This window comes from Accipiter gentilis, chromosome Z (assembly GCF_929443795.1).
Source record: "Accipiter gentilis chromosome Z, bAccGen1.1, whole genome shotgun sequence".
Classification (NCBI taxonomy): domain Eukaryota; kingdom Metazoa; phylum Chordata; class Aves; order Accipitriformes; family Accipitridae; genus Astur; species Astur gentilis.
In genome coordinates, this window is record NC_064919.1 from 35,679,234 (window position 1) to 35,705,378 (window position 26,145).

Genomic DNA, 26,145 nt, shown 5'->3' on the forward strand with positions numbered 1-26,145 from the left:
ACAGCCAGCTCCCACCCACCGGGAACGGCACGGCTGCGACCTGAGGCGCCTTGCGGGGGTTACCCGGGACGGCCCCCGAGTGGGTCGGGTGGCGGGAACGCCCCGCAGGACCCGGGGAAGGCTCGGCCGGGGCAGCGGAGCCAGGCAGCGCACGAAGACAAGCACGCCAAGCCCTGCGCGCTACAGCCGCCGAGAAGAAGAGAAGGAGGAGGAGGAGGAGGAGGAGGAGGAGGAGGAGGAGGAGGAGGAGGAGGAGGAGGAGGAGGAGGAGGAGGAGGAGCTGCTGCTGCTGCTGCTGCTGCTACACATCCCCAACGCCACCGCCTTCACCGGCCGGCCGGCGGCGGACTAAAGGGAGTCGGCCGCGCCGCCCCGCCCCGCCCCGCCCCGGCCCCGCCCCGCCCCGCTGACGGCGGCCGGCAGGGGCTAAGTTTCCCCTGGGGCGCCCGCCGCCGCCAGCGCCGCTGGGCTGGGCAGTCGCTTCCTGGTCCTCCGTCCCGCCGCCGCCCGGCCATGGAGCTGTGGCAGGTGCCCCTGCTCTTCTCGCGGCTGCCTATGTTCCCCTTCTTCGACCTGGCGCACTATGTGGCCTCCGTCATGGCGCTGAAGGAGCAGCGGGGTGAGCGGGGGCGGTTGGTGGGGCGGGACGGAGCGCCCCCCCCCCACTTCCCCGTCCCCCCGTGTTTCCCCGTCCCTCCCCCGCGTCCCGCGCACCGTGTTCCCCCGCGTCCCCCAGCCGGGCCAGGCCAGGCCAGAGGCGGGGGCCGGGGAGCCCCCTGCATCGGCCGCCCCAGCCCCGGCTGGGCAAGGGTGGCCGCCGCGCAAGATGGCGGGGGGTGCCTGAGGGGAGCCGGGGTGCCGGCAGCGGGGCTGGGCCGGCGGGTGCCAGGCGGTGCCCGGGGTGACCTGCGTTCGTTTGCCCGGGCTTTGCCGCTGGGTGTCTGCGGGAGCCGCAGGTGTCTCACCCGGGTTGGGGTGTGGGAGAACCTGCGGGGTCTTTTGGCTCCGCCGGCAAAATGCTAGGGAGTGTTGGTTGGGGTTTTTTTCACCACTTTGGGATTTTATTTTTAGTGACGGCGCGTAGCGAAACCTCAGTTCCTGTCCGTCCTCCCACAAACTCTCAGGTGGCTCGTGTTTCGTTTGGTGTAGCGAGAGGCTTGTCAGCGCTGCGGGTGGCCTCTGAGGCGGGAGCCCTCTGAGGCGGGAGCCCCTTCAGCGCAAGTTTCGGCTTTCCCGCCGGAGCGTTGCGGAGACCTGCGGCCGGGTGCTGGGGGGGGGCTCAGCTGGCAGCGGCGTGCCCCTGCCGGCTGCTGTTTTTGCATCAAAATCCAGATGCTCTCTGTTAGTCTGTAAGCGTGCAAGTAAGATTGTCTGCAGTCTGTATTAGTCCGTCAGTCAACGAGTGGTGTCTGATTGACTGCAGAAAGCATGTAGGAAGTGCCCAGCTGAACTTGTCTTGCTCTCTCAGAACTAGAGGCACTGGTGAAATAAGCCAGGAGTTTTGTTGAAAACCTTTTTTGCAGTTTAAGATTTTGAAAGTCCCAAGAATAAGGGGGCTGGACACCCTGAAACTAGGTTTATGCGTGCAGAGAAGGAATGCAGATCACAGGCCGATGACTTGCTGTCAGGTATTGCGTCTGAGAGGCAAGGGGAGAGCTGCTCAACTTGTGGGGCTATATCCTTCACACACCCTAGATATGCAGGAAGCTGTTAAGGCAATTCTGTCTTCTAGGAAGCACAGCTTGGGGAATCTAACAGGCAGGTTGTGTGCCACTGACTTTTCACATTGTACCCATAGATTGTAAAATTAAATTAGGAAAGCTTTTCACTCCCAGTAACAGCATTCTGGGTTTTGTATGAGTACACCTAATGACCCTTGAATCTCTACAAGATCTTTTCTAGAAAATCTTTTGTGCTGTGGTTGTTAACCCCAAGGCTAGTTTTTAGTTGTCACAAATGTAGAGGCTAGCTTTGTTTTAATGTTTAGAATAACTACTTGTGGTGTGGCTCTGTGCCACACAGTAACTGTGCATCCCAGCTGGTAACTGTGTAGGGGGCTAAGCTGGCTTTCAGGATTATAGTGCAGATTTGGGACCTTCTGCTTGCTTCACATTTTTAAGGCTCTGCGCTGTTTGTTTAGTGAGGGCTTGTTCTGTGGTCCCTTCCTAAATGTGTCGAGGTGAATTTTTACTTCCTGCTGAGTAAGTGCACTTAGCAGACTGTGAAGACTGATATAAAATGCTTATGTATGCTAGCGTCTTCACCAAATGTTGTTACTACCGCTAAAATTGTTTCTGGGTGCTGACTTGTGGCATTGTGTAATATAACTGTTCAATTCAGAAAGGGACTTTCTCTCTGAAGGTATTTGATGTTACCGTGCACTACCTTTAAACTTTCCTCTGGAATGGACATACTTAAAGACCAGGATGAGAGGAGTCTCTCCACTTTGCTAGCATCAGCATAGCTCTAGTGAGACAGCACTTCTGGACAGTAGAAGTACTGTCAGAGATCTGGTCAGATCCGTGCCGATAATTTTTTTTTTTTCTTCTCAGCTTAATACTTGGAAAGTTCAGAACTCTTGAGTATGCTCTCATACTTTGAATTAATAACTGTAATTCAGATGACTGCATGCTGGTCTTTGCTCACTTGCAAGCAGTTTGAATTGAAGCTTTCCATTGAAATAGCAGTCATTATGAAATACTCAGGATGATATATTATCATTGATTAATGTTCTCTAGGCATTACTATATATTCTTTCTGGAAACTTAAAGCAGTAGCTATATTTCACAGGGCAATAACTGAGTAACCTTAAGTGGCTGGTGATATAAGAAGTATGTGGTCAAGTCAGAGCCACATTTGTTTTATCCCAGATTACTGTCTCGTTAAAATACCACCACCCCACCACTGCTTAAAATCAGATTTGATGTGGGTATTTGTATCATGAATGGGTGCACACTAACTGGGACTTTTCCAGTGCTAGCTGGGTTTTCTTGCTCGCTTGTGAGTGCTGGCAAACTACAGCAGTGACAACTAACATGTTGCTTTCCACATATTTTAAATTAAGAGTCCTTGGTTAGTGCATTTGGGATTGCTTAGGAGTTGCTTATTTGTAACTCCAGTCAGTTGTAGAACTGGCAATTTTCTTGGGATGGAGGGACAGAAAAGCTGTTGAGGATTGAGGATGTGTCATATTTGGAAGGAATGTGCTGGTTTTGTTCTTGCAAGTTTTCTCTGACATGATTCTGGTGATTTGAAGAGAACTAATGTTTTTTAGCATGGTTTTGCTAAATTAAACCTGACTATAAAGTCTTTAGCTTAATTTATGTTATTATATATAGTTGAATAGGGGTGCTAGAAAAACTTCCACAAGTCCTTCTGGTTTGCTCTTTAGATGTGTATGTGGTAATGTATTCCTGATTGCCTGTTTGGAAGTGTTGGAAAGGTTAAAGCAGATCTTATCTTACTGACACAAATAGTTTGCTGGCAAGGTTTTTCTTATTACTATTGTCTAGAAACAACATTTAAAACTGTATTCAACAATAGTCCTTGCATTTTGAAACCTTATCTTTACTTTCTGAAGTATACCATTGGCAGGACTAGTGACCTTTTGGCAGATCATATTTTGCATGGTTGTATGATGCCTCAGTAGTTTTACAGGATGCATCGGAGGACAAATATAAATGATCACTTATTTAAAAACATGTGACCCACTTAAAATTGAGTTTGTTTTCTCAAAGGTTATATTGCAGTCATAGTTTAGGCAGCAATGGTAAGATGAGCTTTAAATTAGTATCAGTGGTTTTGGTCTCTGCCTTCTGTGTTGGGTATATTCCTTGTTAGAAAGCAGGTAATGAATTGTTAAATACTGGTGTTTGAGCCAAGAAAATTCTAATGTTGACCAACAGAAAAATCTTGGAAGTCCAGTAGAGTTTCCAGTCTCTTGTCCTTTTACACGTAATAGCTTAATGAAGACATTTACATGCTTTGTTGTGGAGCTTGCTCATAGAGGGTAAGCTGGTAATAATAATAGTAATTCCTGTATGTGACCTCAAAACTGGAAACCACTTGCTGCTAGTCATTAGGGAAAGAAAGAGTGGAGAAGCAGTGACTGCTGAAAGACAGGGGAATGGATTCAAAAAGAGAACAGATAGCTAACTAATTTTAGAACAACTCTAACTTTTCATTGAATTTTAATTTTTTTAAAGTTTTTTTTTTTTAATCTGGCCTTTAGAATAGGAAGTGAAAACATGAAAAAATTTTCACAAAGTATGTAGGAGAGAAGGCAAGTTGAACTAGAAGTCAAGTCAAATGTACAGTAGAAATCAATGTAAACCTTTTCAAACCTGATACATGAAAATCTTCCATTTTTCCTTAAAACTAATTGTTACTAGCTATGTTTCATTAATTGCAGTCAATGTCCATGGGCATGAAAAATGAAATACAGTGTGTTAAATTGAACGACACAGCACCTGGAATGGTTTCCTTTCCTTATGTTAGTAACGTGACTGAACACCTGGTGAAGTAAAGAAGCAGCTGAGTTTCTGTTGGGCTAGCTCTCAGTCATGTTTCATTTTGTGGGGAGGGAGGAGGTAGTTTGATACTCTGATGAAGGCCACCAGTAAGATGTGAAGATGATTACTCCTCTGCTAATGCAAGGTGAGAAGCTTCATGCTAATAAAAGAGAGGTTGGTGTGCACCCACATGACAGTGGATGTCTGAAGTCTTTTTTTTTTTTTTTTTTTTTTTTTTTTTAACCTGGTCTGGAGGGCGATGGTTCTCACATGTGGAACCTCCTGTCTCAAACTGGTTACTGGTTTCCCTCCAAGACAAGATTACTGTGCATATTACATCTGTACAGGAGTTAAAGCTTGTGTGTAACGCGACAGCTGATCTATTAGCAGTATTGCCCAGTTACAGCAAATATTCCCTTGTGGTTTACACTGGCTGCCTCTGTTAGCTGTGTTTTCTCATTGTCCTGTAAAGTTTGCTATATTTCTTCTCTATATGGTCACTTTGTGCTATAATGTCACAGCAGCATTTAGTGGAGTTACTCAACAGGGAGAGAGTACTGCAGAATATGGGTGTAAGATATTTTCTTGTTGTTGCAAGTAAAGGAATTCAGTCCTTTCATGCTAAAGTAGGTATATAGTAGTACTTTTAATGCGTCTGTGTCGTCAAATGAGAATAATTACATGTGAGAAGGAAGCTACTATGGTTCTTTTGGACCAGTGAGTGTCTACTTAATACAATTTTGAATTTTTTTCTGAATGCAGTGGCTGTCAGCATTTTTAGATATTTTTTTTTAATTGAGGAAACCTCAATATAGTAAGCATAAATCATTAATATTCTGCAAGTGTCTTACCCTTTTCAAATATGTTGGTGAAAATAGGTCCACATTCAGTTACATGGGATCTGGATGTAATGGCCCACTTTATATTTTTTACTTTTGCTGTTAGGTAACATTAGCAGGCTTTAGAATTTTCTCCTGTTAATTTTATGCACACAAACATAATTGATAGTTACTTTGGGGAAGTGGTAATATGCAGTAACAAAGCTGAGCATAATGAACTTGGAGCACCAGGTATTGCAGTATGGAAAATAAATTGCACAATAGGAAAAAAAAAAGTTATTTTATATTCACATATTCTGTAATACTTAGGAGTGCTCATTTTTATAAATTGGCTGTTACATAGGAATTTAGGTAGTGCTGCAAAACATGATAGCTGTGCCAGCACTAAAACTGGAACAATCTTGTTAATACTCTTGTATGAAGTGAATTGTATTGATAGTGCTGTATTCTCTTTTATATGTTTGAGTTTCTCATCTTGGCTAAGAAGTTTCTTTTCCCACAGAAGTGCCTGAAGAAACAAAAGCTTCTCAGCTGAATTTGAAACATATGTCAAATTTTGTTTTGGGGCAAACACTAGGTTTCATCTCTGCTTTTGTGAACTTCAGCCTTTGGACTCTGGAAAATGAAACTAGTTCGGGCAAACAGAGCTCTGCACCTGTGTAAAGGGGAAGCTTTGACAACATTGGACTTCTGAAGTGGAAGGAAATAGTCAACTACTTGAGGACATTTCTGGCTTTGATAAAGTGTGATTTCTGCCTGAAACTGGTTAAGGCTTCCCACTGCCTCCAGCATAATATTTTAATATTGAATACTCTTTTGACATAGTTCACTTGCAATTTAAAAGGGATAGGTCATTTTAAAGATAACAAAACAGACGAAGCTGTAAGCCTTTTAATAACAAGGGAAACTTAAATTCATTATTATTTTTTCTCTGTTCAGGATTGCAGGTGAAACTATTTAATAATTGTTTTGGATACTGCTTTCATTTTGGTCAGCAAACACACTTAGCAGGGTGTTATGAGGAAAAAGGAAAACAGGGACCTTGAATTCATGAACACTCAAAAGCAGAAACGGAATTTGTAGAACAACCCCCCAAAAGCTACCAATACCAATCCTGTCTAGGTCAGCAAAGCCACTTGTGTATTTTTAATACAAATTTGAAAGCAACTGTATATCTATGCCAGATTATTAACAGTGAGACATCTCAGACATGCTCTGAAAGCTTTTCTTCTTGGTAGCCAAATAGTTATAATAAACCAACCCACAAAAGATGTTCAGAGAACACAATGTCTGTCTTTTATTTAGGTAGCATATGCTTACATCAGTGTACTCTGAAGTTTGTATTTCTGAAGACTTTCTGTGAAAACCTACAGATTTCTGCAAGATTTTTCATTACCTGAAGGAACAATGTTGGGCTGAATGATTTGAAAAATACTGACTTTTAAAACATGATGTGAAAATGTTTATTTCTATTTGTGCATCTTTTCTCTTTGTTTCAGGAGCTGTGGAAGTGTCAGTCCGAAGTCCAGTTGCCTGTTGGTTTAGTGCTATGCTTTGTTGCTTTGGTGGTTCAGTTTTGTCTTCATTGATGCTTGCAGAACCTCCAGTAGCATTTCTGGCAAAGGGCACAAATATTCTACTGGCATCTTCAGTCTGGTAAGCAGCCACAATTGAGTTAGTTGAGTAGTACTGGTTCTGAGGAAGCTATACTTTTGTGAACTGATATTATACCATCAAGGTTCCATGTAAATCGGAAGCTTAACCTAAAAGTGTTATGGATTTGGATGCAGTCTCTTCATCCAGGAAGTCACTGCAGCAAAATAGCTGTTATGATCCTGTTCTATAGGAATAAAATGCTTGTAAGAGAGCAACTCTTACAGGCTGTTGTATAACAAAATACTCAGTCACTAGATTAGACTTGCCTTAGATTTTTATAGTGTTTCTGGTCAAACAGCTGAAAACATTATTTTGGCATAAGGTGGACTTCAGTTCCTGCTTTTCTGGGTATAGGTAAGTCATAAATGCAGTCTAGTTTTTCAGCAGTAGCACTTGGAAGACCAGAACCTGTCTGATGTAAAGATTTTGAACTTTTATGTAATTGGGGATCTAAGACACAGATCTTCTTTCCTCCCTAGTTTCTGCTTCCTGACATCATTTTTTCCCCCTATATTTTGCCTTCTCCCAAATAGATGGGCATTGTAGTGTAAGAGAGTAAAGAGCTGAATGGGAAGCCAGGTATGTGAACGAGCTGAATGGGAAGCCAGGTATGTGAACGAGGAGCAATTTGGCCTGTTTTAGAATTTAAAAAAAAAACACTGGAGTTATTTTCATATAAATGTGGCCTTCCAGTGGAGTTTCTTTGTTCCAGAAAGTGATCTTTGAAGAAACCCTCAAACTTTACATAATTTGTGAGCAGCAGTCGGGTTTTGAATTAAAAAATCTCAATTCCTCTCTTAGAAGAGTGTTATCTGCTTGAAATCCTATAGTATCTGTTCCTTGTAGCCCCTTAGGTTTTATAATTGCAAATCCATTAAAATGGAGGTAAGTGTTTCTATCTGTCTGCGTGTATCTATCTGGTCTTCGTGTTGCAATGGAAGATGACGTTTCATTTAGGCAAATTGGTGAAATGAATAATGTGTAATAAATAGTGCAGTATTAACAAAGCTTATAGAATCTGCTTATGGTTCATATTAGTCTGATTCGGGCAACATGACTGCTTGTTTTAACAAATGACAGCAGTTAGGAGTACATGTAAACAGAACATGATACCTGTTGAACTTAACATGGTCAAGTGTGATTTGCTGTGCACAAATAAAATGAAGTTTTAATGAGGAGCTATGAACTTTATGAAACATTTTAAGCTTCGAGTTTTACAAAGTTCTCTCTTCATGAGTGACGTTAAATCTTGGTCCCAAATCAAGTGAAACGAAATTCCCCATGCCATACATAAAATGAAAGTGGAAGGGGTTGTGCTATGCCTGAGAAATGCTCCTAAATAGTCTGTAGGACAGCGACATCTGCTGTTAGCAAGTGTTGCTAGCAGAAATGGCAGGCAAAAATGCCTTGGTGGGACTGCAGTGCTGGGTTCAATCCAGTTATCTGTACTTCAGGGTCCTGAACCCACATTCTGCAACTGTAAATTAATTCTGGTTAGTGTTGTCTGTTGAGTACATGGCTTAATGGCTACTGCAAATAGCCATTTAAAATACATGCTCTCTGTACATCTTTGTATCAACTGAAGCTTGGTTGTATACAAAGGCAATTGACTTACAACAGGGAAAAAAGGAAGACTAAATGTAGTCAAAAGTAAAGCTAAAACTGAATATGAGAGCAGTGGTTAGCTATTAGTGTAAATTCCAATAACTTTCTTGTATGTGAGAAATAGGCTATTGCATGCTCCACTCCCAGAGGTCTTGAAGAGAAGAAGCTTCAGAAGTTTGCAGTGGTGAGGTACACCTTTTTCCTTTGCAGAAAAAATAAAATACATAACTAGGACAGGACTTCAGCTAAACTTTGCCTTTTTGTGGAGGAACCTTCCTGGCATTCTGCTGTAAAGGACAAGCTTTTTTTTTTCCAAAAAACACCCCCTGAAACCCTGAGTGCTGTCCTGATTTCTATTCTCCAACCATGAAGCCTGTCTCTTCCTAGCTGTGGTGCTTGCTAGTAGTTCTAATGCAGTGAAGTAGATATGAGAGGTACATCTCTGCATTGCAGCCTGAGTAAACAGGAGAAGGATACAGCCTTAGAAATTCTTGGTAGACAGGGTTGAGCTCAGAGGCCTAAACTAAGAGGCAAGTATCTTTTTTTTTTGTTTTTTATTTTTTTTTAAGAAAATGAAAAAATACCCTTTCCATCTTTTAAAGGCTTTCTCTGCTTTTCTTAACTGTTACTTTCTTATTCCTGTGCTGAAATAATCTAGATACTTAATCTTGATTATTTTTTTGAGACCTTGAATGTCTCCGTAAGAACTGAATTTTATGATTGAAGACATACAATAAAACACCACATAATATAATCTTTTAAAATTTACTATCAGCTTAGGATTTCATTGTTAGCCATCTTTAACTTTACTTTGTTTTAAAAGCAAGTTGATAAAAAGTATTTTTAAATTTTGAGTACTGTGCTTTTAATGCTTTGAAAAAAGAAATTTGCTTGTAATTGGCAAGCTGGAAAAGCTAGAATTGGTGGTTACTAAGATGTGAAATGCGTTTGAAAATAGCTGTGCATTTCATCTGGCATGACAATAACTACTGGAGGCATTCTTGCTGAAGTTATATAATTCCATGTACCTATCAGTACAAAAGCATGGTGTCAGCATGTAGTTTACCACCCTGTTGTAATCCTATTAAAAAAAAGACCCTAAAACAAAAAAAAAAAACCCAACACAAAAGAAACCCACAAAAAACCAAGCCACACAAAGTCAGTCAGACATTAATTTAATAATTTGAAATATAAAACCATGATATATAAGCTATAGAACAGTTGGTAAAATTTAAAGCTGTTTCTGATGTACTTTAATGGATTCTTCTCAGGGACAATGAGTTAGTAAGGACAATTTCAAGTAATGTTTGATCATTTTGGTGCAAGAGCTCAAGCATGCTCAAAAGCGTTTCAGATTTGTTCCAATATGTCTACAACACAAGACAGTGAGTTATCAGTAGTATATCATGCATTGCTAGTCATATTCCAAAAATATCTTTCAAGGTTATTAGAAAGTGAATTCTTCAGCAAAAATTTTTGAATGTTGCTAATGGATTTTCTCATGATTTTCAGGTATCTTGTGTTTTACTGCCCACAAGACATATTCTACCAGTGCTTTGCCTTTCTGCCTCTTCGGCTTCTGGTTGCAGGAATGAAAGAAGTGACTAGGACTTGGAAGATAACAGCTGGCATTGCACATGCAGACAGTCACTTCAAAGATGCCTGGCTTGTCATGGTAGCTGTGGGCTGGGCCAGAGGTAACGTGCATAACATCTCATTCTGATTGATTGTGATGTTTTGGAGTGGTATTTAAATGGCTAGCCCTTCAGCGTAACTGTAGCACCATTCCTTGCTGTGCTTGATATGATAGTCCTAATACAGTCTGTTATACCCTCAAGGGAAAAGCCTGTGCAGCAGTTTTTCTGCCTGGATTAAGGGTGACATTGAATGACTTTGAGGGAAGTTCATCTTATCCCTTCAGAAGGTCTTGTGAGGACTTGTAGGATGGGCAGTTAATGGCAATAAAGAATTAGATCTCCCGTGTAGCTTCAGTGCTATTACTAAACTTTCCGACAGTATATTGTCTCAGACCTGTTGTCCTTGCATGTAGTTGAAGAAGAGAACTTATTTTCTTAGCTTTTTGGGTTGTAACCATTGGCTGATTTTAAACACAGGAATGAACCTTCTTGCCTACCTGTTGTTTGGAATATGACTCTGGAAGCTACCCTTGTAGCAGCTGTATTTGTAGTCATGTTAGAACCACTTAAGGAAGTAGTGGTGCAGCTCTTGTTTCTATAGGCTTGATTGTGTTCTGCTTTGTGAAACAACATGTGTTAATGTGATGATCTAACATATTATTTTCCCAGGTTTTAATACAGATCAGTGTTATTGGCCAGAGTGTCTAACACGTCCTTATGTCTTGTATTCTTTTAATGTAAAAATACCAAACCACTTTTCTTGCGGAGGATCCTTGTAGTTTATAGAGACACTCTGTGTACTTGCATGATGACATGAAGAATGGAATGATATAAGCCTCTGAAGATTTACTTTGGCAATTCAGGCATTTGTTTGTAGTGATGAGTGCATCAATTCAGATGCTATCACATAAAGGTAAACCTGAGCTTCTCGGTAAGTAGCTAAACCTCTGAGGTTTCATGTCAGTTGCTCAAGTCATGCACATATAGAAGATTGGATTAGTGTCTTTAAGTCTGAGCTTTGGGTGCCACATTTGGGACTTGGTGTAACAAGTTTTGCTGGAAGCAATAATAGGTTGCACAGTACTGGTAGCAGTCAGTGGAGTCTTATTGTAAATCTGCAATTTCAGGAGCTGGTGGTGGACTAATTTCCAACTTCGAGCAGCTGGTGAGAGGAGTGTGGAAACCTGAAACCAATGAACTACTGAAGATGTCCTAGTAAGTTTTTAAAAAAAGACTGCAACATGTTAACTGTTGCTTTGCTAACTCTGTGTTGACACTCACTTTTAGTGGTTCAGATTAAAAAAAAAGCATGTTTGTACTCAATGTTTTGGTGTCTATCTTGTGAAGGACTCGTTGATGATCTTTGGTAATTTTGGCAGTTTTTTAATCATTTTAGGTTTGCAGCACAAGAACATCAAATGGGAAGACAAGTCAACAAAAATTATTTGGCAGAATGCAGTACTGAGTCAGTAGGAAGTTGCTGGAAAGCAGTATTGGCTCAATTTGTCTTACAGGGACATGGTCTTCTACCCAAAATGAAAGGACAGTGGTACCAGAAGTATACAAGTGAAGTCTGCATTTTTGGTGTGTGTTCTGAGCATCACTAAAATGGCTTCCTTAGAGCATTGTCACTTTTACTTGCTCTGCCAGTACTGTTTTCCTCCATAGATATCAATTATTTCAGAAGGTGCAGATTGGTTATTCAGTATAGCAAAAATGTACCACGAGACAGGAAATGTTACTTCTCTTGCAGAAGCAAAGAATGGGAATATTACATGGCTCCTGATTTAGTCTGTACAGTAAAATGAGAATTGAGACAGGCTAGAAAGCCACAAGCTATTATTGTAAGTCAAGATAAGATCACTCTGGTAATTTCCTAAAATTTGTTTCATCTTTCCTATGTTACTCTTAGGTCTTTAGAAATAATTTTACTTTTTTTAAACTTATCTTGCTTTTTTGCAGCCAGTCTTGGCAACAGAATAAGAAGAGAAATTTGTAGTCTTTCCTTTGGCAATATTTCAACTTTTTATGGCTTATGTTGTTGGCTTTTTCTGAAATTCGGTATTTAGATTTTATCTCCCTCTGTCAGTGCCTCAGTGGCAGTCTTGAAAGCAAAATTCCAGAAGAAAGAGGTCACTGTCAATAATAGCACTGTAAATGCAAATAACACTGTACTTACAGGTGCAACACGATAGCAATGCTTACTGACTGGCAGCGCTTGCATATATTCTCCTTCTCTATGGTGGATGTGCCTCAAAGTAACTCAAGAAGGATTTTAAGATTATTTTTTTAATATATAAAGCTTAAGAATATTAAATAGAATTAAGTTGCAGAGTTAAATGGATAAAACATGCTGCAAATGGATGAGATACTGGTATACAGAGTTGTTTTTTGGGCTTCAGAGCAGGAAGTTGATGCAGTAAATCTCTGAGTTACTGAAAAGACAGTGAAGAATGTGTCTACACTAGATGCTCTGTGGTAACAGGAATGTCACCTGTACATGGCACATGTAGATGCAGATTAAGAAGTGTACAGAATTTTTCTGCCAGTATGTTAGTGCTCTCTCTTCAGACGACTTTAGATAACTGACCAAAGTTCTCTTGTTTTCTAACTGCATACCTAGCAAGGGATTTACCAACACAATGAAGATAGAAGATGTAAATTTTTGCATGTCTCAAGTCAACACAGCTATGTTGGCAAAACCTGGTAACATAGGCCTGGCTCAAGTCAAGTATAAGCTGACTAGAACCCTACAACTCCTGGAGTGTCACAGTGGACTGAGACTTGGACTAGGTTGTTCTTCAACACCTTAAGTAACTCCTTGGAGTAACTAACATCTGGAGTATAGGAGAGGAATGTATTTTTAAGTCTGGTCTGAGTAGTGCAAGCTTTGTGAATTAACTCTTCAGTAAGATATATAGGAATAGGAAGAAGAGGGGCAAGCTGCCGTATGGAGTCTGAATAGAGGCATTGATCTGAGGAGGATTTGTCAAATACGAGTTTGCTGGGTGTGTAAAGTAGTGCTAACTTCATGCTTGTCCATATTATCATCAGAAAGCATAGTAATAGTATATAAAGTGAAAGACTTAGTTTAATTATGGCTACATTTTGGACCATGTCACTGTTACCACAAATTTCCATTAGTTCTGTTCAGAAATAATTCTTTTGCACACTAAGAACACTTATTGCTTTCCAGGCCATGGCAGCTTTCACTGTAGAGGAGAGAAATTAATGGTGTTTTTTTGATTTCCAGCCCTGTGAAGGTAACTTTGATAGGAGCTGTTCTTTTCACCCTGCAACACAGCCAGTACTTGCCAATAACAAGACACAACCTCATGTTTTTATACACTGTCTTTCTTGTTGTCTCCAAGGTAAGAATGTCAAAGTGTTGCAATAACTGAATAACAGAAAATATTTTATTTCATTATTACAGAGCAAAAAATACGCCCTGAAACATTCTACCACAAGTTAGAATGTGTGCTTCTGGATGGGAAGGCCAGGTCCTACTGAAGGCTTAAACCTGTGTTTAGTCTTCTACACATGAGCAGAACAGAAAACTTATTCTGTTACTGTTCAATGTATGGAAAAAAAAAAAAAAAAGAAAAAAAAAATCAGGAATTTTGGCATGCAACAGTTGATATGCCAGGCTTGTATGTCCATAATCTCAAACAAAGCTTAAGCTTGTAGAAAGAAACTCTCCTGTTCTCTGCCTTTTGCTAGCTGCTTAATGCCTTCCTTCTACCTGTGCAGTCATCTATGGGTTTGCAGAACAAGCCAACTAGGTTCTCATCTAGCTCAAAGTGTTCACAATGTAAGTGTTTAGGTGGGAGGAGAAAGTGTACTGAAACCACTTTGATGTTGCTGTAACTACTTTTATAATAAAATAGATACTACTTTTCTATTGAATCTTTTAATCCCTCCAGTCTTGTTCATTTCCAAGATGATGTCTGTCTTCAGGATTATTAGTTAATAAGAAAGTGTAGTCTCTATGTTAGAAGTTTGGTGATTTTTAAAGCTTTAGAGCTGCTGTTGAACAGACTAGAGACTGTCTTATAGTGGTGGTTGACAGTCTTCTTTCTGTAAAGTAGCTGACAAGTTTAATTCTAGAGAAGTTGCTTTAGGGAGCCAAAACTTCAAACTAATGGTCATGATTCTCCACCTAAACCAATAAAGGCATTGTTGAACTGGGGATGTTGGGAAATGGAGAAGGAAAGGAATGTTATTCTGGAAGCAAGAAATTACATCTCTCTTCAGAAGCTGGCTGTCAAGCTGCACTGAAGTGAATAAGTTCTTAAACTGATGGTCAGGAACTTGAGCATCCACTTACTAATAAACAACAGTTGTGAATCTGGTATAGTCCTGTAGTAGGGTCTTGTTATAGAAACTTTTCATGTCTCTGAAAACTGTAGAAACTCTTGCAATATAAACTTGTGCAGTACCTGGATCTACCAAACAGTTTTTTCTATCCTGATTCCAAGTTTTGTATTCTAAGGAATTTCCACCTAAATCTCTCAACTCCATGGAGTGAGTATGGCTGTCTGGAATTCTAACTGAAGTCTGGCTGTGCATATAGATTTAGGTGCTTACACATTGCATTCTTTTAATTTAAATGGTGGTAGCCACTCTGTTTACAGTTTTTCAGTTTGAGCAAGGTACAAAATTTACACATAAAAGTTGCTCTTCACCTTAGTTGTATGACATTAAATGTAGTTTACGCTTAAGATGATTTTAGTAAACTTACATAGAAAGTTTTTGTGCACATTGTTTGTGTATAGCTGTGTGAAGAGCATAGGTCAGAAAGAAAAGCATTCTTTGATCAATTGAAGCTAAAATGAACATATTTCTGTTTATGGTGGCGTGTCCTCATGCTCATGTAGAAAGTTAGAAATGCCATACATCTGTTCAGCTTGGAACTTGTTTTTAATCGCTGTGAAGTCATTAAAACTTTTATTGTAACTTGATCCTTGTTTTTCATAGGTAACAATGATGTTGACAAGATCTGCAACTTCTCCATTTGCTCCCTTTGAGGCTGCATTAGGCCATATGTTCTTTGGCTTGCAAAAGACACCATACAAAGTGAAGGGTGAAGGTGCCGCATCTTCCAATGGTTCTTCAGTCTGTGACCGGTCTTCTTCTGAACAGCACCGTGATGGTGTTAAGAAAAGACAGGCAAAGAAAACAGAATAAGTGGCTTAAAATCCTTGATGGTCATAACCTTTGAAGATGTTTGTATTTCGGATTAGGCTGGCTGAGAAAATTGTTTAAAGAAATGCATGTGAGGAGAGAACAGGGCTGTATACTACTGTGTTGTTGTTTGCCTTCGGAATGTGTTTTGTAAGCTACTGTTCAGATGTCTAAATTCACATGTTGGATTTGTAAGTTAAAAACTATAAATTTTTACAGTGGTTATAATTTACTAAATTTTGTATTTATGGTAACTTTTAAGTGCTTACATGCTAAAAGGTAGTTTCAAAATGTGACAATCAGCTTTGTTATTTTTTCTGATATTATCACTTGTTTCACCTCTTCCTGCCCCCCCCCCCCCCCAATTCTTATGTTTCATTTAGATAGAAGGGATTTGCACTGCCAAGTGTTCACAGTAGCATGTCCCAAATAAGAAGGTCATCATCTAAGTAAGGCTTAATCACATTGCACTGTAAAACTGTGACAGTGTATCAAACTAATGCCTTTAACTAGAAAAATAACCAAATAACTGTTGTAATTCACAGTCTACTGGTCTAGACTTTTGTCATTTACTTAAGTAAATATTTTTAATATTTTTCTATTTTTTAAAGTAAGAGTGAATTATCTGGCACTTTAAAAAAATCTTTACAGTTAGCAAGTAGAAACATTTCAATATTTTTGTGTGACACTTTGTTTGTAAGCATTTGATATATAGCTGTTTTTCATCTATAATAGGTGATTTACATGTGGTTTGTAGTTATCTTTTAGTTTGACTGGAACTAGACATCTCCACCTGCACTTTTATGCAAGCATACACTTTTTTTTTTCCAAAGCCAAACTTTCCTTTAAAAAAGAATACTGGGCAGTACATTTACCTTGTTCTCATGAGTTCGACCCTGTTGTGCCTGCTGTTAATAAACACCAGCACTAGTTTATAGCAATTACTTCTGGTGCTATTGGGGAAGAAGTCTGGTGTCACTGGTAGAATTTTGGGTTTTCTGATCATGACTCGGTTTATGTGACACCAGGCCTGCTGGCAACAGATGGGGTACACCTATCTTGAAGGGGGAAAAGGATTTTTTGCACAGGAGTTAGCAGGGCTCTTTGAAAGAACTTTAAACTGGATTTGAAGGGGGAAGGGGATAACACCAGTCTTGCTAGAGATAAACCTGGGGGCAGCATACCAATGTGTGAGGAATGGTGTGCTAGTGAGTTCCTTCAGTCTGCGATCTCAGTGGAGGTAGGGGATGGAGAGCCATGTAACAGCAAAGACGCAAGGATTATTGATGTCTTGGAAACCACAGAAGTGCCTGAGAATGGTCATGTAGGAATTAGGGCTTCTCCCCCCAAAAAGGTGGCAGGATCAGTAGCCCAGCTGAAGTGCATCTACACCAATGCATGCAGCATGGGCAATGAACAGGAGGAGCTGGAAGCCATTGTGAAGCAGGAAAACTATGGTATAGTTGCCATCACAGAAACGTGGTGGAGTGACTTGCACAACTGGAGTGCTGCAATGGATGGCTATAAACTCTTCAGAAGGATAGGCAAGGAAGGAGAGGCGGTGGGGTAGCCCTGTATGTTAGGGAGTGTTTTGACTGTCTGGAGCTTGATGATGGTGATGATAGGACTAAGTGTTTATAGGTAAGAATCGGGGGAAGGCCAAGAAGACAGATATCGTGGTGGGAGTCTGTTACAGACTGCCCAACCAGGATGAAGAGGGAGATGAAATATTCTATAAGCAGCTGGGAGAAGTCTCACAGTTGCTAGCCCTTGTTCTTATGGGGGACTTCAGCTTACCAGTTGTCTGCTGGAAATACAATACAGCGGAAAGGAAGCAGTCCAGGAGGTTCCTGGATTGTGTGGAAGATAACTTCCTGACACAGCTGGTGAGTGAGCCAACTAGGGAAGGCTCCCCTCTGGACTGGTTTGTGAACAGAGAAGGACTTGTGGGTGATGTGATGGTTGGAGGCCGCCTTGGGCACAGCGATCATGAAATGATAGTTTTCGATTCTTAGAGCAGTAAGGAGGGGGGTTAACAAAATGCTACCTTGGACTTTTGGAAGGCAGACTTTGGCCTGTTTAGGGGCCTGGTTGACAGAGTTGCTTGTTCATTCTTCAAGAAGAAAATCTTAAGGGTGCAGGATCAGGCCATCCGTATGTGCTAGAAGATAAGCTGGCTGGGAAGATGACCAGTCTGGCTGAACAGAGAGCTTTGGCTGGAACTCAGGAAAAAAAAGAGAGTTTATGACCTTTGGAAGGAGCAGGCAACTCAGGAGGGCTGTAAAGATGTCATGAGGTTATGCAGGGAGAAAATTAGAAGGGCCAAAGCCCAACTAGAATTTAATCTGGCTACTGCCATAAAAGACAATAAAAAAATGTTTCTGTAAACATGTTCAGAACAAAAGGAGGGCTAAGGCGAATCTCCACCCTTTATTGGATGCTGGGGGAAACAGTGACAAAGGATGAAGGAAAGGCTGAGGTACTTAATGCCTTCTTTGCCTCAGTGTTTAATAGTAAGACCAATTGTTCTCAGGGTACCAAGCCCTCTTAGCTGGAAGATAGGGAAGGGGAGCAGAAAGAAGGCCCCATAATCCAAGGGGAAATGGTTAGCGACCTTCTACAGCACTTAGACACACCCCAGTCTATGGGACTGGGTGGGATCCACCCAAGGTTACTGAGGGAGCTGGCAGAAATGCTCACCAAGCCATCATTTGCATCATTTATCAGCAGTCCTGGCTAACCAGGGAGGTCCCAGTTGACTGGTAGTTAGCAAATGTGATGCCCATCTACAAGAAGGGCCAGAAGGAGGATCCGGGGAACTACAGGTCTGTCAGTCTGACCTTGCTGCCAAGGAACGTTATGGTGCAGATCATCTTCAGTGTCATCACACAGCACATACAGGACAACCAGGCAATCAGGCCTAGTCAGCATGGGTTTATGAAAGGCAGGTTCTACTTGAGTAACCTGATCTCCTTCTATGACAAGGTGGCCTGCTTAGTGGATGAGGAAAAGGCTGTGCATGTTGTTTACCTGTACTTCAGTAAAGCCTTTGACACCATTTCCCACAGCATTCTCCTGGAGAAACTGGCTGCTCATGGCTTGGATGGGAGTATTCTTCACTGGGTAAAAAATTGGCTGGATGGCCTGGCCCAAAGAGTTGTGGTGAATGGAGTTAAATCCAGCTGGTGGCTGCTCACAAGTGGTGTTCCCCAGGGCTCAGTATTGGGGCCAGTTCTGTTTGGTATCTTATCATGATCTGGATGAGTGGACCCTCAGTAAGTTTGCAGATGACACCAAGTTGGGCAGGAGTGTTGATCTGCATGAGGGTAGGAAGGCTTTGCAGAGGGATCTGGACAGGCTGGATCGATGGGCTGAGGCCACCTGTATGAGGTTCAAGGCCAAGTGCCAGGTCCTGTGCTTGGGTCATAACAACCCTATGAAATGCTGCAGGCTTGGGGAAGGGTGGCTGGAAAGCTGCTTGGCAGAAAAAGGCTTGGGGATGTGGTTGACAGCTGGCTGAATATGAGCCAGCAGTGTGCCCAGGTGGCCAAGAAGGCCAGCGGCATCCTGGCTTGTATCAGAAATTGTGTGGCCAGGAGGAGCAGGGAGGTGATTGTCTCCCTGTACTCAGCACTGGTGAGGCTGCACCCCAAATGCTGTGTTCAGTTTTGGGCCACTCACTACAAAGACACTGAGGTGCTGAAGTGTATCTAAAGAAGGGCAACGAAGCTGGTGAAGGGTCTAGAGTATAAGTCTTAGGAGGAGTGGCTGAGGGAACTGGAGTTGTTTAGCCTGGAGAAAAGGAGTCTGAGGGGAGACCTTATTGCTCTCTACAACTACCTGAAAGGAGGCTGTAGCGAGGTGGGTGTCAGTCTCTTTTCCCAAGTAACAAGCGACAGGACAAGAGGAAAGAGCCTCAAGTTGTGCCAGGGGAGGTTAGATGGGATATTAGGGAAAATTTCTTCACCAAAATGGTTATCAAGGACTGGAACAGGCTGCCCAAGGAAGTGGTTGAGTCACCATCCCTGGAGATATTTAAAAGACACATAGATGTTGTGCTTAGGGTGGACTTGGTGGTGTTAGGTTAGGTTGGAGTCAGTGATCTTAAAGGCCCCTTCCAACCTAAATGATTCTATGATTCTATGACTACAATATCAGAAGCACTGGAACTATGTATTAGTGTTTGCTGAAGCCTGGGGTTTCCTGCTTGTTGCATCTTTTTTCCACATGATGTGGAGCAGTTAGTTCTAAGTGGCATACACTTCAGGACTGAGAACTTTGACATTTTAGAGATGTTACATTTCATAAGAATAGAATCTTTTCAGAGGAATCTTTCATTGATGTGCCAATTTTTAGAAGAAATTAAACTACTTTTACAGAATTAGATTATTTGTTTTCAGAGAGTACTGCTTTGAAGGGTATTCTTCAGTAAGAGGAGGTATGTTAATCTTTGTGCAGTGATGCCAAGGAGAACATGGAGGGAGATCTGATTTGAAAAGACAAATTCGAGTTCCAGGTGCATATCTAAATTTAGAAAAACTGTCACCAGTGCTGTGCTTAGAGAAAAGAAAAAGAAAAATTACCCAAGAAATTTCTTGTGCCTGTCTAGTCACATTTCTGTGATAGTGGCCAAAATCATTGAACTCCTCAGTTTGCAATCCAAGTTTATAACAAATGTGCTGTACCTTGAGAGCTAAAATGAGTATTTTCTTCAACAGAGAAGAATAAAAAAACCAAAACAAAACCCCAAACCCCAACTTTTTGGACAAAATAGCAATCATATTCCTGACATTATACACTGAAACTCAGTGTACAGTTACAAATGCTTGGATTATTCACTTGCATGGTGTCTCAGTTTTTTGTAGCTTGGTATCATGGATGTATGGATGAACTTGAAGCTGCCAGCTAACTAGTTAATGATCAACTAGTTATTCAGCAACACCAGCAAAAGTTGTATGTTCATGGTTTTTAAAACTTCTGGATGTTTTTTTGAAAAGGTGTAACTGTGTATACTAGATCACAAGAACCATACAGAATTGGATTGTGGTATGGAACTACGTTGCACAACTGTGAAATACTGGCTGATAACTGGCTACTTTTAGCCCAAATAAATGTGAAAATATGCTTAGACTTACTCTTTAACAAGTTTACGATTTAAGGAAAATACATGGTTTTGTATTCATTTTGGACTTAAAGGTGACTATTAAAAAAAAAAAAAAAGTTGTTTTTCTTGACTAAACACCATAAGAGAATTGTACATCATACTAAAAATATATACTGTTGTGAGACAGAACATAAGTTACGCTGAAAGAAATCCTGTTGTAAGCACCATGAAAACAAACTGTTTAAAGATCCCACAAGCTTCGGAAGGATGGGTGCTTAAAAAAACTCCATACTGAATAGTTACATGCAAGTGTTCTGAGAACTGTTTTTTTTAAAATACAAAAAAGATAACCAGTTAACCTGAATTCTATAGGAAACTTTAATACATTCTGTCCAGGATGCCTTAAATAAACAATTACTTCCTAGCTTTCATGCTGATAGTTCTGTATCTCTGCTAAACTCTGTGTGAGATTGGTAAGAGTTCCTTGTAACTGTTCTGTTCTGGTGAAGCATGTAAGATTCAGCAGAACTGCATACGTGAACTAGCTGGCTGTATCCAATTTTGATATTAGCCTGGTAAAATTAGAAGTAGTTCCCTTGTGCTAATATAAACTAAGGCTTGAAGGAATTGTTCTATCAGCTCAATTCTTGGGCTGGATGGGCCTATTCCTGATTAATCCAGTTGCTGTTCTGGGTCTTCATTCCTATTAACTCTGCACAATTTGTGTAAAAAGAGGTACCTTAAGATGTGATTCGTGAACAGATCCAAAGATGATAAATGTGTTCTGTTTTCCTCTTCTGTATTTTCTCAATTTCATTTTATTGGAAAGAAGTGGAGGTAGAAGGACATCATACAGACAGTGCCCTCATTTCCAACTTGATTATTCTGTGTAGGCAAGACACAGTTGTTCAAGAATTCCAAATACCTGTTTTCTGTACGAATCTGAATTTACTCAACATAAGGGCCATGCTGCAATCTTAACATCTTCCAACAATCTAGACAGTGAATGCAAGCTTTACTCAGAATGAATGCTCTTAATTCATAAGGTGAGCCCTCATTTCTAAGGTCTAAATGAAGTCTTACAAAAAGTAGGAACAGAGAAGCAGCATTTGACACTAAGATGAGAATAAAAAATGTGTTCTAAATAGTAATTTGCATTTGTTTTGATAAAACTGCCCTGTTAAGTAGTCAAGTGCCTTTTGTGAAATCTGACAATGTCCAGCAAGGAACAGATAGCAATATGAACACTGATAAAGAAATACATTAATATTCTCAGGCAAGAACAGCCCATTGCACACTGACCTGTGAGTGCATTTTGTCTACAGTCAAGAAGTAGAACATGATAATCAAAATACCATCCCAAATAAAAACTGCTGCAACAAAATTTAAGAAACTAGTGCATGCATATGTCCAACAACTTCTGTGAAGGGAGAACATAATAGGTTGTCTGAATGGAGATCAGTGATAAGTGGTGTCCCTCAGGGGTCCGTATGGTGTACTGGGGCCAGTACCATTTAATATCTTCATCAATAACATAGACAGTGGCATCAAGTGCACTGTCAGCAAATTTGCAGGTGATGCCAAGCTTAGTGGTGTGGTTGACGGGCCTGAGGGACAGCATGCCATCAAGAGGGACCTGGACAAGCTCAAGAAGTGGACCCATGTGAACCTCGTAAGGTTCAACAAGGCCAGGTGCAAGGTCCTGCATCTGGGTTGAGGCAACCCCAGTATCAATACAAGCTGGAGGAAGAAGGGATTGAGAGCAGCCCTGCTGAGAAGTACTTGCGAGTACTGGTGGATGAAAAGCTGGACATAAGCTGGCATTGTACACTTGCAGCCCAGAAGGCCAACTGTATCCTGGGCTACACCAAAAGAAGCATGACCAGCAGGTTGATGATGGTGATTCTGCCCCTCTACTCTGCTCCGGTGAGACCCACCTGGGGTATTGCGTCCAGCTCTGGAGTCCTCAGTACAGGAAAGACATGGACCTGTTGGAGTGGGTCCAGAGGAGGGCCACAAAAATGATCAGACGGCTGGAACACCTCTCCTATGAGGAAAGGCTGAGAGAGTTGGAGTTGTTCAGCCTGGAGAAGAGAAGTCTCAGGGGAGACCTTATTGCAGCCTTCCAGTACTTAAAGTGGTCTTCCAAGAAAGATGGGGACAGACTTTTTAGTAGGGCCTATTGTGATAGGACAAGGGGTAATGGTTTTAAACTAAAAGAGGGTAGATTCAGACTAGATATAAGGAGAATTTTTTTTATAATGAGTGTGGTTAAACACTGGACAGGTTGCCCAGAGAAGTGGTAGATGGCCCATCCCTGGAAACATTCAAGGTCAGGTTGGACGGGGGTCTGAGCAACCTGATCTAGTTGAAGGTGTCCTTGCTCATTGCAGGGGGGTTGGAATAGATGACCTTTAAAGGTCCCTTCCAGCCAAACCATTCTATGACTCTTTGACTCTGTGAAAAAAAGTTTCTTCAAAGTTGTTGAAGCATGCTGTCAAGGTGGTTGAGACAGCCTTACTGACCCTAGAAGCTGATAGTGCCAGTGCACGTAATTCTTATGAAAGGACTCTAAAAAAAGGACCCTAAAATCAAGAAAGATGCATCCACTTTGCTGTCTTTGGCTGAAAGTTTATCAAGCTTCCAGGCATATTTTTCCATGATAAATTATATACAAATTGTTCCTCGTAGTAGTCACCTCAATCAGAGTCACATTTAATTTGGTCAGATTTTTTCCTTCCCTTAGAAGAAGACCACAATCAAACAGTCGAATATCCAGGCTGGATTAGATAGTCTTGTGGATTTTTAATTTTTTTTTTTTTATTTTTTTTTTTTTATTATTTTTGTTGGGCTTTTTTGGGCCAAATTTGGAATAAAATCACTGAAAGATTTTTTGGTCCAAAGCTCTTTGGCACACATTCTCTTTCCTGAAAATTACATCCATTTATGGTCCTGGGATGTTTATGGAATTCCATGGAACTATTTTTGAGTGTCTGTCAGTGGAATTTGAGTATACCTTTAAGGCACTTAACAAGAAGATTATGCTGAGCAAGTTGAAGACATGAATTTATATGGTTCTTCTTTTGTCATAGCAGAATGTCAGAAAAATCCGAGATGAAGAAATTAGGTTTGTATTGAAGGGAGTACAGTTTCATGGCAACTTCTCTCTCATAGGAGTAATTTCTGTAGTTCAAACATTACTTATATGAAAACTGTGCTATCTTTGCCTACCAGTCACCCATCATGCACCAAAGCTTGGTTCTGACTCTCCCAAGGTGAGCTGTTCTCCTGCAAAGGAGGTGATTTTTCTTTGGTGTTTGCTTTCTAGCTCATGAAAGCACAAAACAGCAGGAGAAAGGCTTAGCGCTTCACTTGATATTTTCAAGTTGAGCCAAGGGAAAGAATGGGGCATGGGAGAGAGACCCATCTTTCTGAGCAGCTGCCTTTATATTAGTTGGGGATTGTTCTTTGGCTTCAATCCAATTATCCAATATATTTTTAGGCCCCTTTAATTCAGTATAGCAGCTGAAAACAAGGAGAGGTAGCTCATGTGATATGTTTAGTTCATAGCAGACCCCACCAGCAGTGCTAAGCTCCAGCATGTCAGGAAGAAGGATCAGCAGTGAATTCCTTTTTAACAATAGCCTTTTCTATAGGGTTTGTGGATTTTTTTAAATCAATTTAGGCTTCAGAGTCCGATTATATGCAAAGGAGACCTGATGACCTTATCATGAAACTTGAATCCAAGTTTTGAAGCAATGTTGCATAGTTCTGAAGACTTACATTCTGATAATTTGGGTATCCTCTCCTGTGACTAGTAGACATAAGCTTTATTTTTATACTGGACCTTCTGGATTAAAAAGTTTAGGATCAGGTTGGATTCTTCTGAATCTGTTTCTCCCAAGTGTAATCCAGATGTCTTGCAGCTGGCTTTGGCTTAGAACTGTCTTGCCAAAAGAATAGTTCCTTAGAAATTAAATATGTTGGATGATTTTTTCATTCCCTTATCTTTACCTAAATTTCCTGCTTATTTCAGACTGAAGCTTTATGTGAGTAAGTTTGGCAGGAGCTGGATAATTGAGTTTAGAAGAAGCTGAGACACAAAGGCTTTTTAAAAAAAAAAAGTTCCGATCCTAGTATCTATTAAGTAAGAAGATAGATGCCAAATGCTAAAGAGTTTACCAAAAACTAACAAAAATTAGTGCTAAAAGGCTATACTTAAGAAAAGCAGAGAAATTCCAGAAAACAAACCCATGCATTGCTATTGAGAGAAGTTGCTGTATATGGACACAGGAAACAGGTTTCCAAATTGTGCATTGCTATGTATGTGTTCTTGTCCTCAAATGCAAACTGAATGGAGCACAAGGTTAATGAGCTTCAGACCAAGCTGAAGCAAGCACTTAAGGAGTTAGGACAAAGTGGAGTAACTCCTGGAATGCTATACAGCATGCTATTACTATGTCAAGAGGAAGAAACCCAGACTGCTGTCAGAAATGAACTAGGAATATGGTTCTAACACTAGTACAACCTTATTGTTGCTGACCTACGAGGTGACATGCTGTGTTTCTGAGTCTGTATCTGGTCTATATGGATGTCTATGAAATTAGAGCATCAATGCTGTAAGAAAAAGCAATGATTAAGAAGGTCAAGCTGGGTAAGACCCCTGGGGATATGTTTGCAGCATGAACTACACGAATGTGATCAGGCATTTCAAGTTATTAATGAGATGCACTTCTGGTATCTTTAAACAGTGCTGATTATTTTTTTTATCCAGGCTGAAATGATGTGGAGAAGAGTGGGATTATGTTTGAGAAGTTCATTAACGTCAGAAAAAAATAAATGAGGGCATTGAACTAGATACTACTAGTAAAATGCATCCTTGCTTCTTGGTACATGATAAAGTAGTCATGTCAAGCAACACAGAATTTAACCACTTCTACTGTGGGCAATATGGAGCTTCTCATTGCTCCGAGGGCATCAAACTGGTGTGGCTACTGGGTCTTATTTATGGTGAAAGGAAAGAGCAAGGAAACTTATAAAAATTATGGGTTGTCTTTGTCACAGAGAGCAGGGAGATGAAAACTGGCTGTCACAAAGGTCTGTAAAATCGAAATTGAACCTGATGCACATGCAATGATTTTCACATAATACAGCAACTTCAGGTGAAACTGGTAGGTAATGGACCCATAGTGAATGAAAAAAAAGCTACTACTTAAGTTGCACAATGTATAATTAAGCTGTGGAACTCATTGCCTCAGGTAGAAATGCTAGAAATGGAAAGCAATTAGATACCAGTTCTGACTCAGGCAGGCCTCATAGTGTTTTGTCAGAAGGTCGAAAAGTATTATGGGTACATTATATAGTACATGCCTGACCTATTCTGAGATTTTCTTTAGGTGTGTACTATTGGCATCTACTCTTGGCAGATCCTGTTAGCCAGGGAAAGGTGGAGACAGTCTCCTCCTACCAAAAATTAAGCAGCTGAGGTTCCTGGAGTATTACAGGGATCAGCACATCTGGAGTGTGAAGGATTGGCTTCACCCTAGAAAACCCACCTTCCGTGACCGTGGTGTCTCCCCTACCAGGCAAACAAAAGGCTACTGGGCTAG

General features: G+C 40.8%; 1 protein-coding gene across 1 annotated transcript; it reads left to right on the forward strand.

The window, feature by feature from the left end:
* The first annotated feature begins 448 nt into the window (after nucleotides 1-448).
* Nucleotides 449-22,282, forward strand: TMEM38B (transmembrane protein 38B). The gene is made up of 6 exons (XM_049795286.1): nucleotides 449-619; nucleotides 6,850-7,006; nucleotides 10,124-10,308; nucleotides 11,376-11,463; nucleotides 13,502-13,619; nucleotides 15,226-22,282. The coding sequence occupies exons 1-6, from the start codon at nucleotides 514-516 to the stop codon at nucleotides 15,433-15,435; spliced, it is 864 nt and encodes a 287-aa protein (XP_049651243.1). The 5' UTR covers nucleotides 449-513; the 3' UTR covers nucleotides 15,436-22,282.
* Nucleotides 22,283-26,145: the final 3,863 nt, after the last annotated feature.

Coding starts and splice junctions, on each gene's coding strand:
- TMEM38B (XM_049795286.1), top strand. CDS start 514: ATGGAGCTGTGGCAGGTGCCCCTGCTCTTCTCGCGGCTGCCTATGTTC. Junction 620..6,849: donor GGCGCTGAAGGAGCAGCGGG/GTGAGCGGGGGC, acceptor TCTTTGTTTCAG/GAGCTGTGGAAGTGTCAGTC. Junction 11,464..13,501: donor GAACTACTGAAGATGTCCTA/GTAAGTTTTTAA, acceptor TTTGATTTCCAG/CCCTGTGAAGGTAACTTTGA.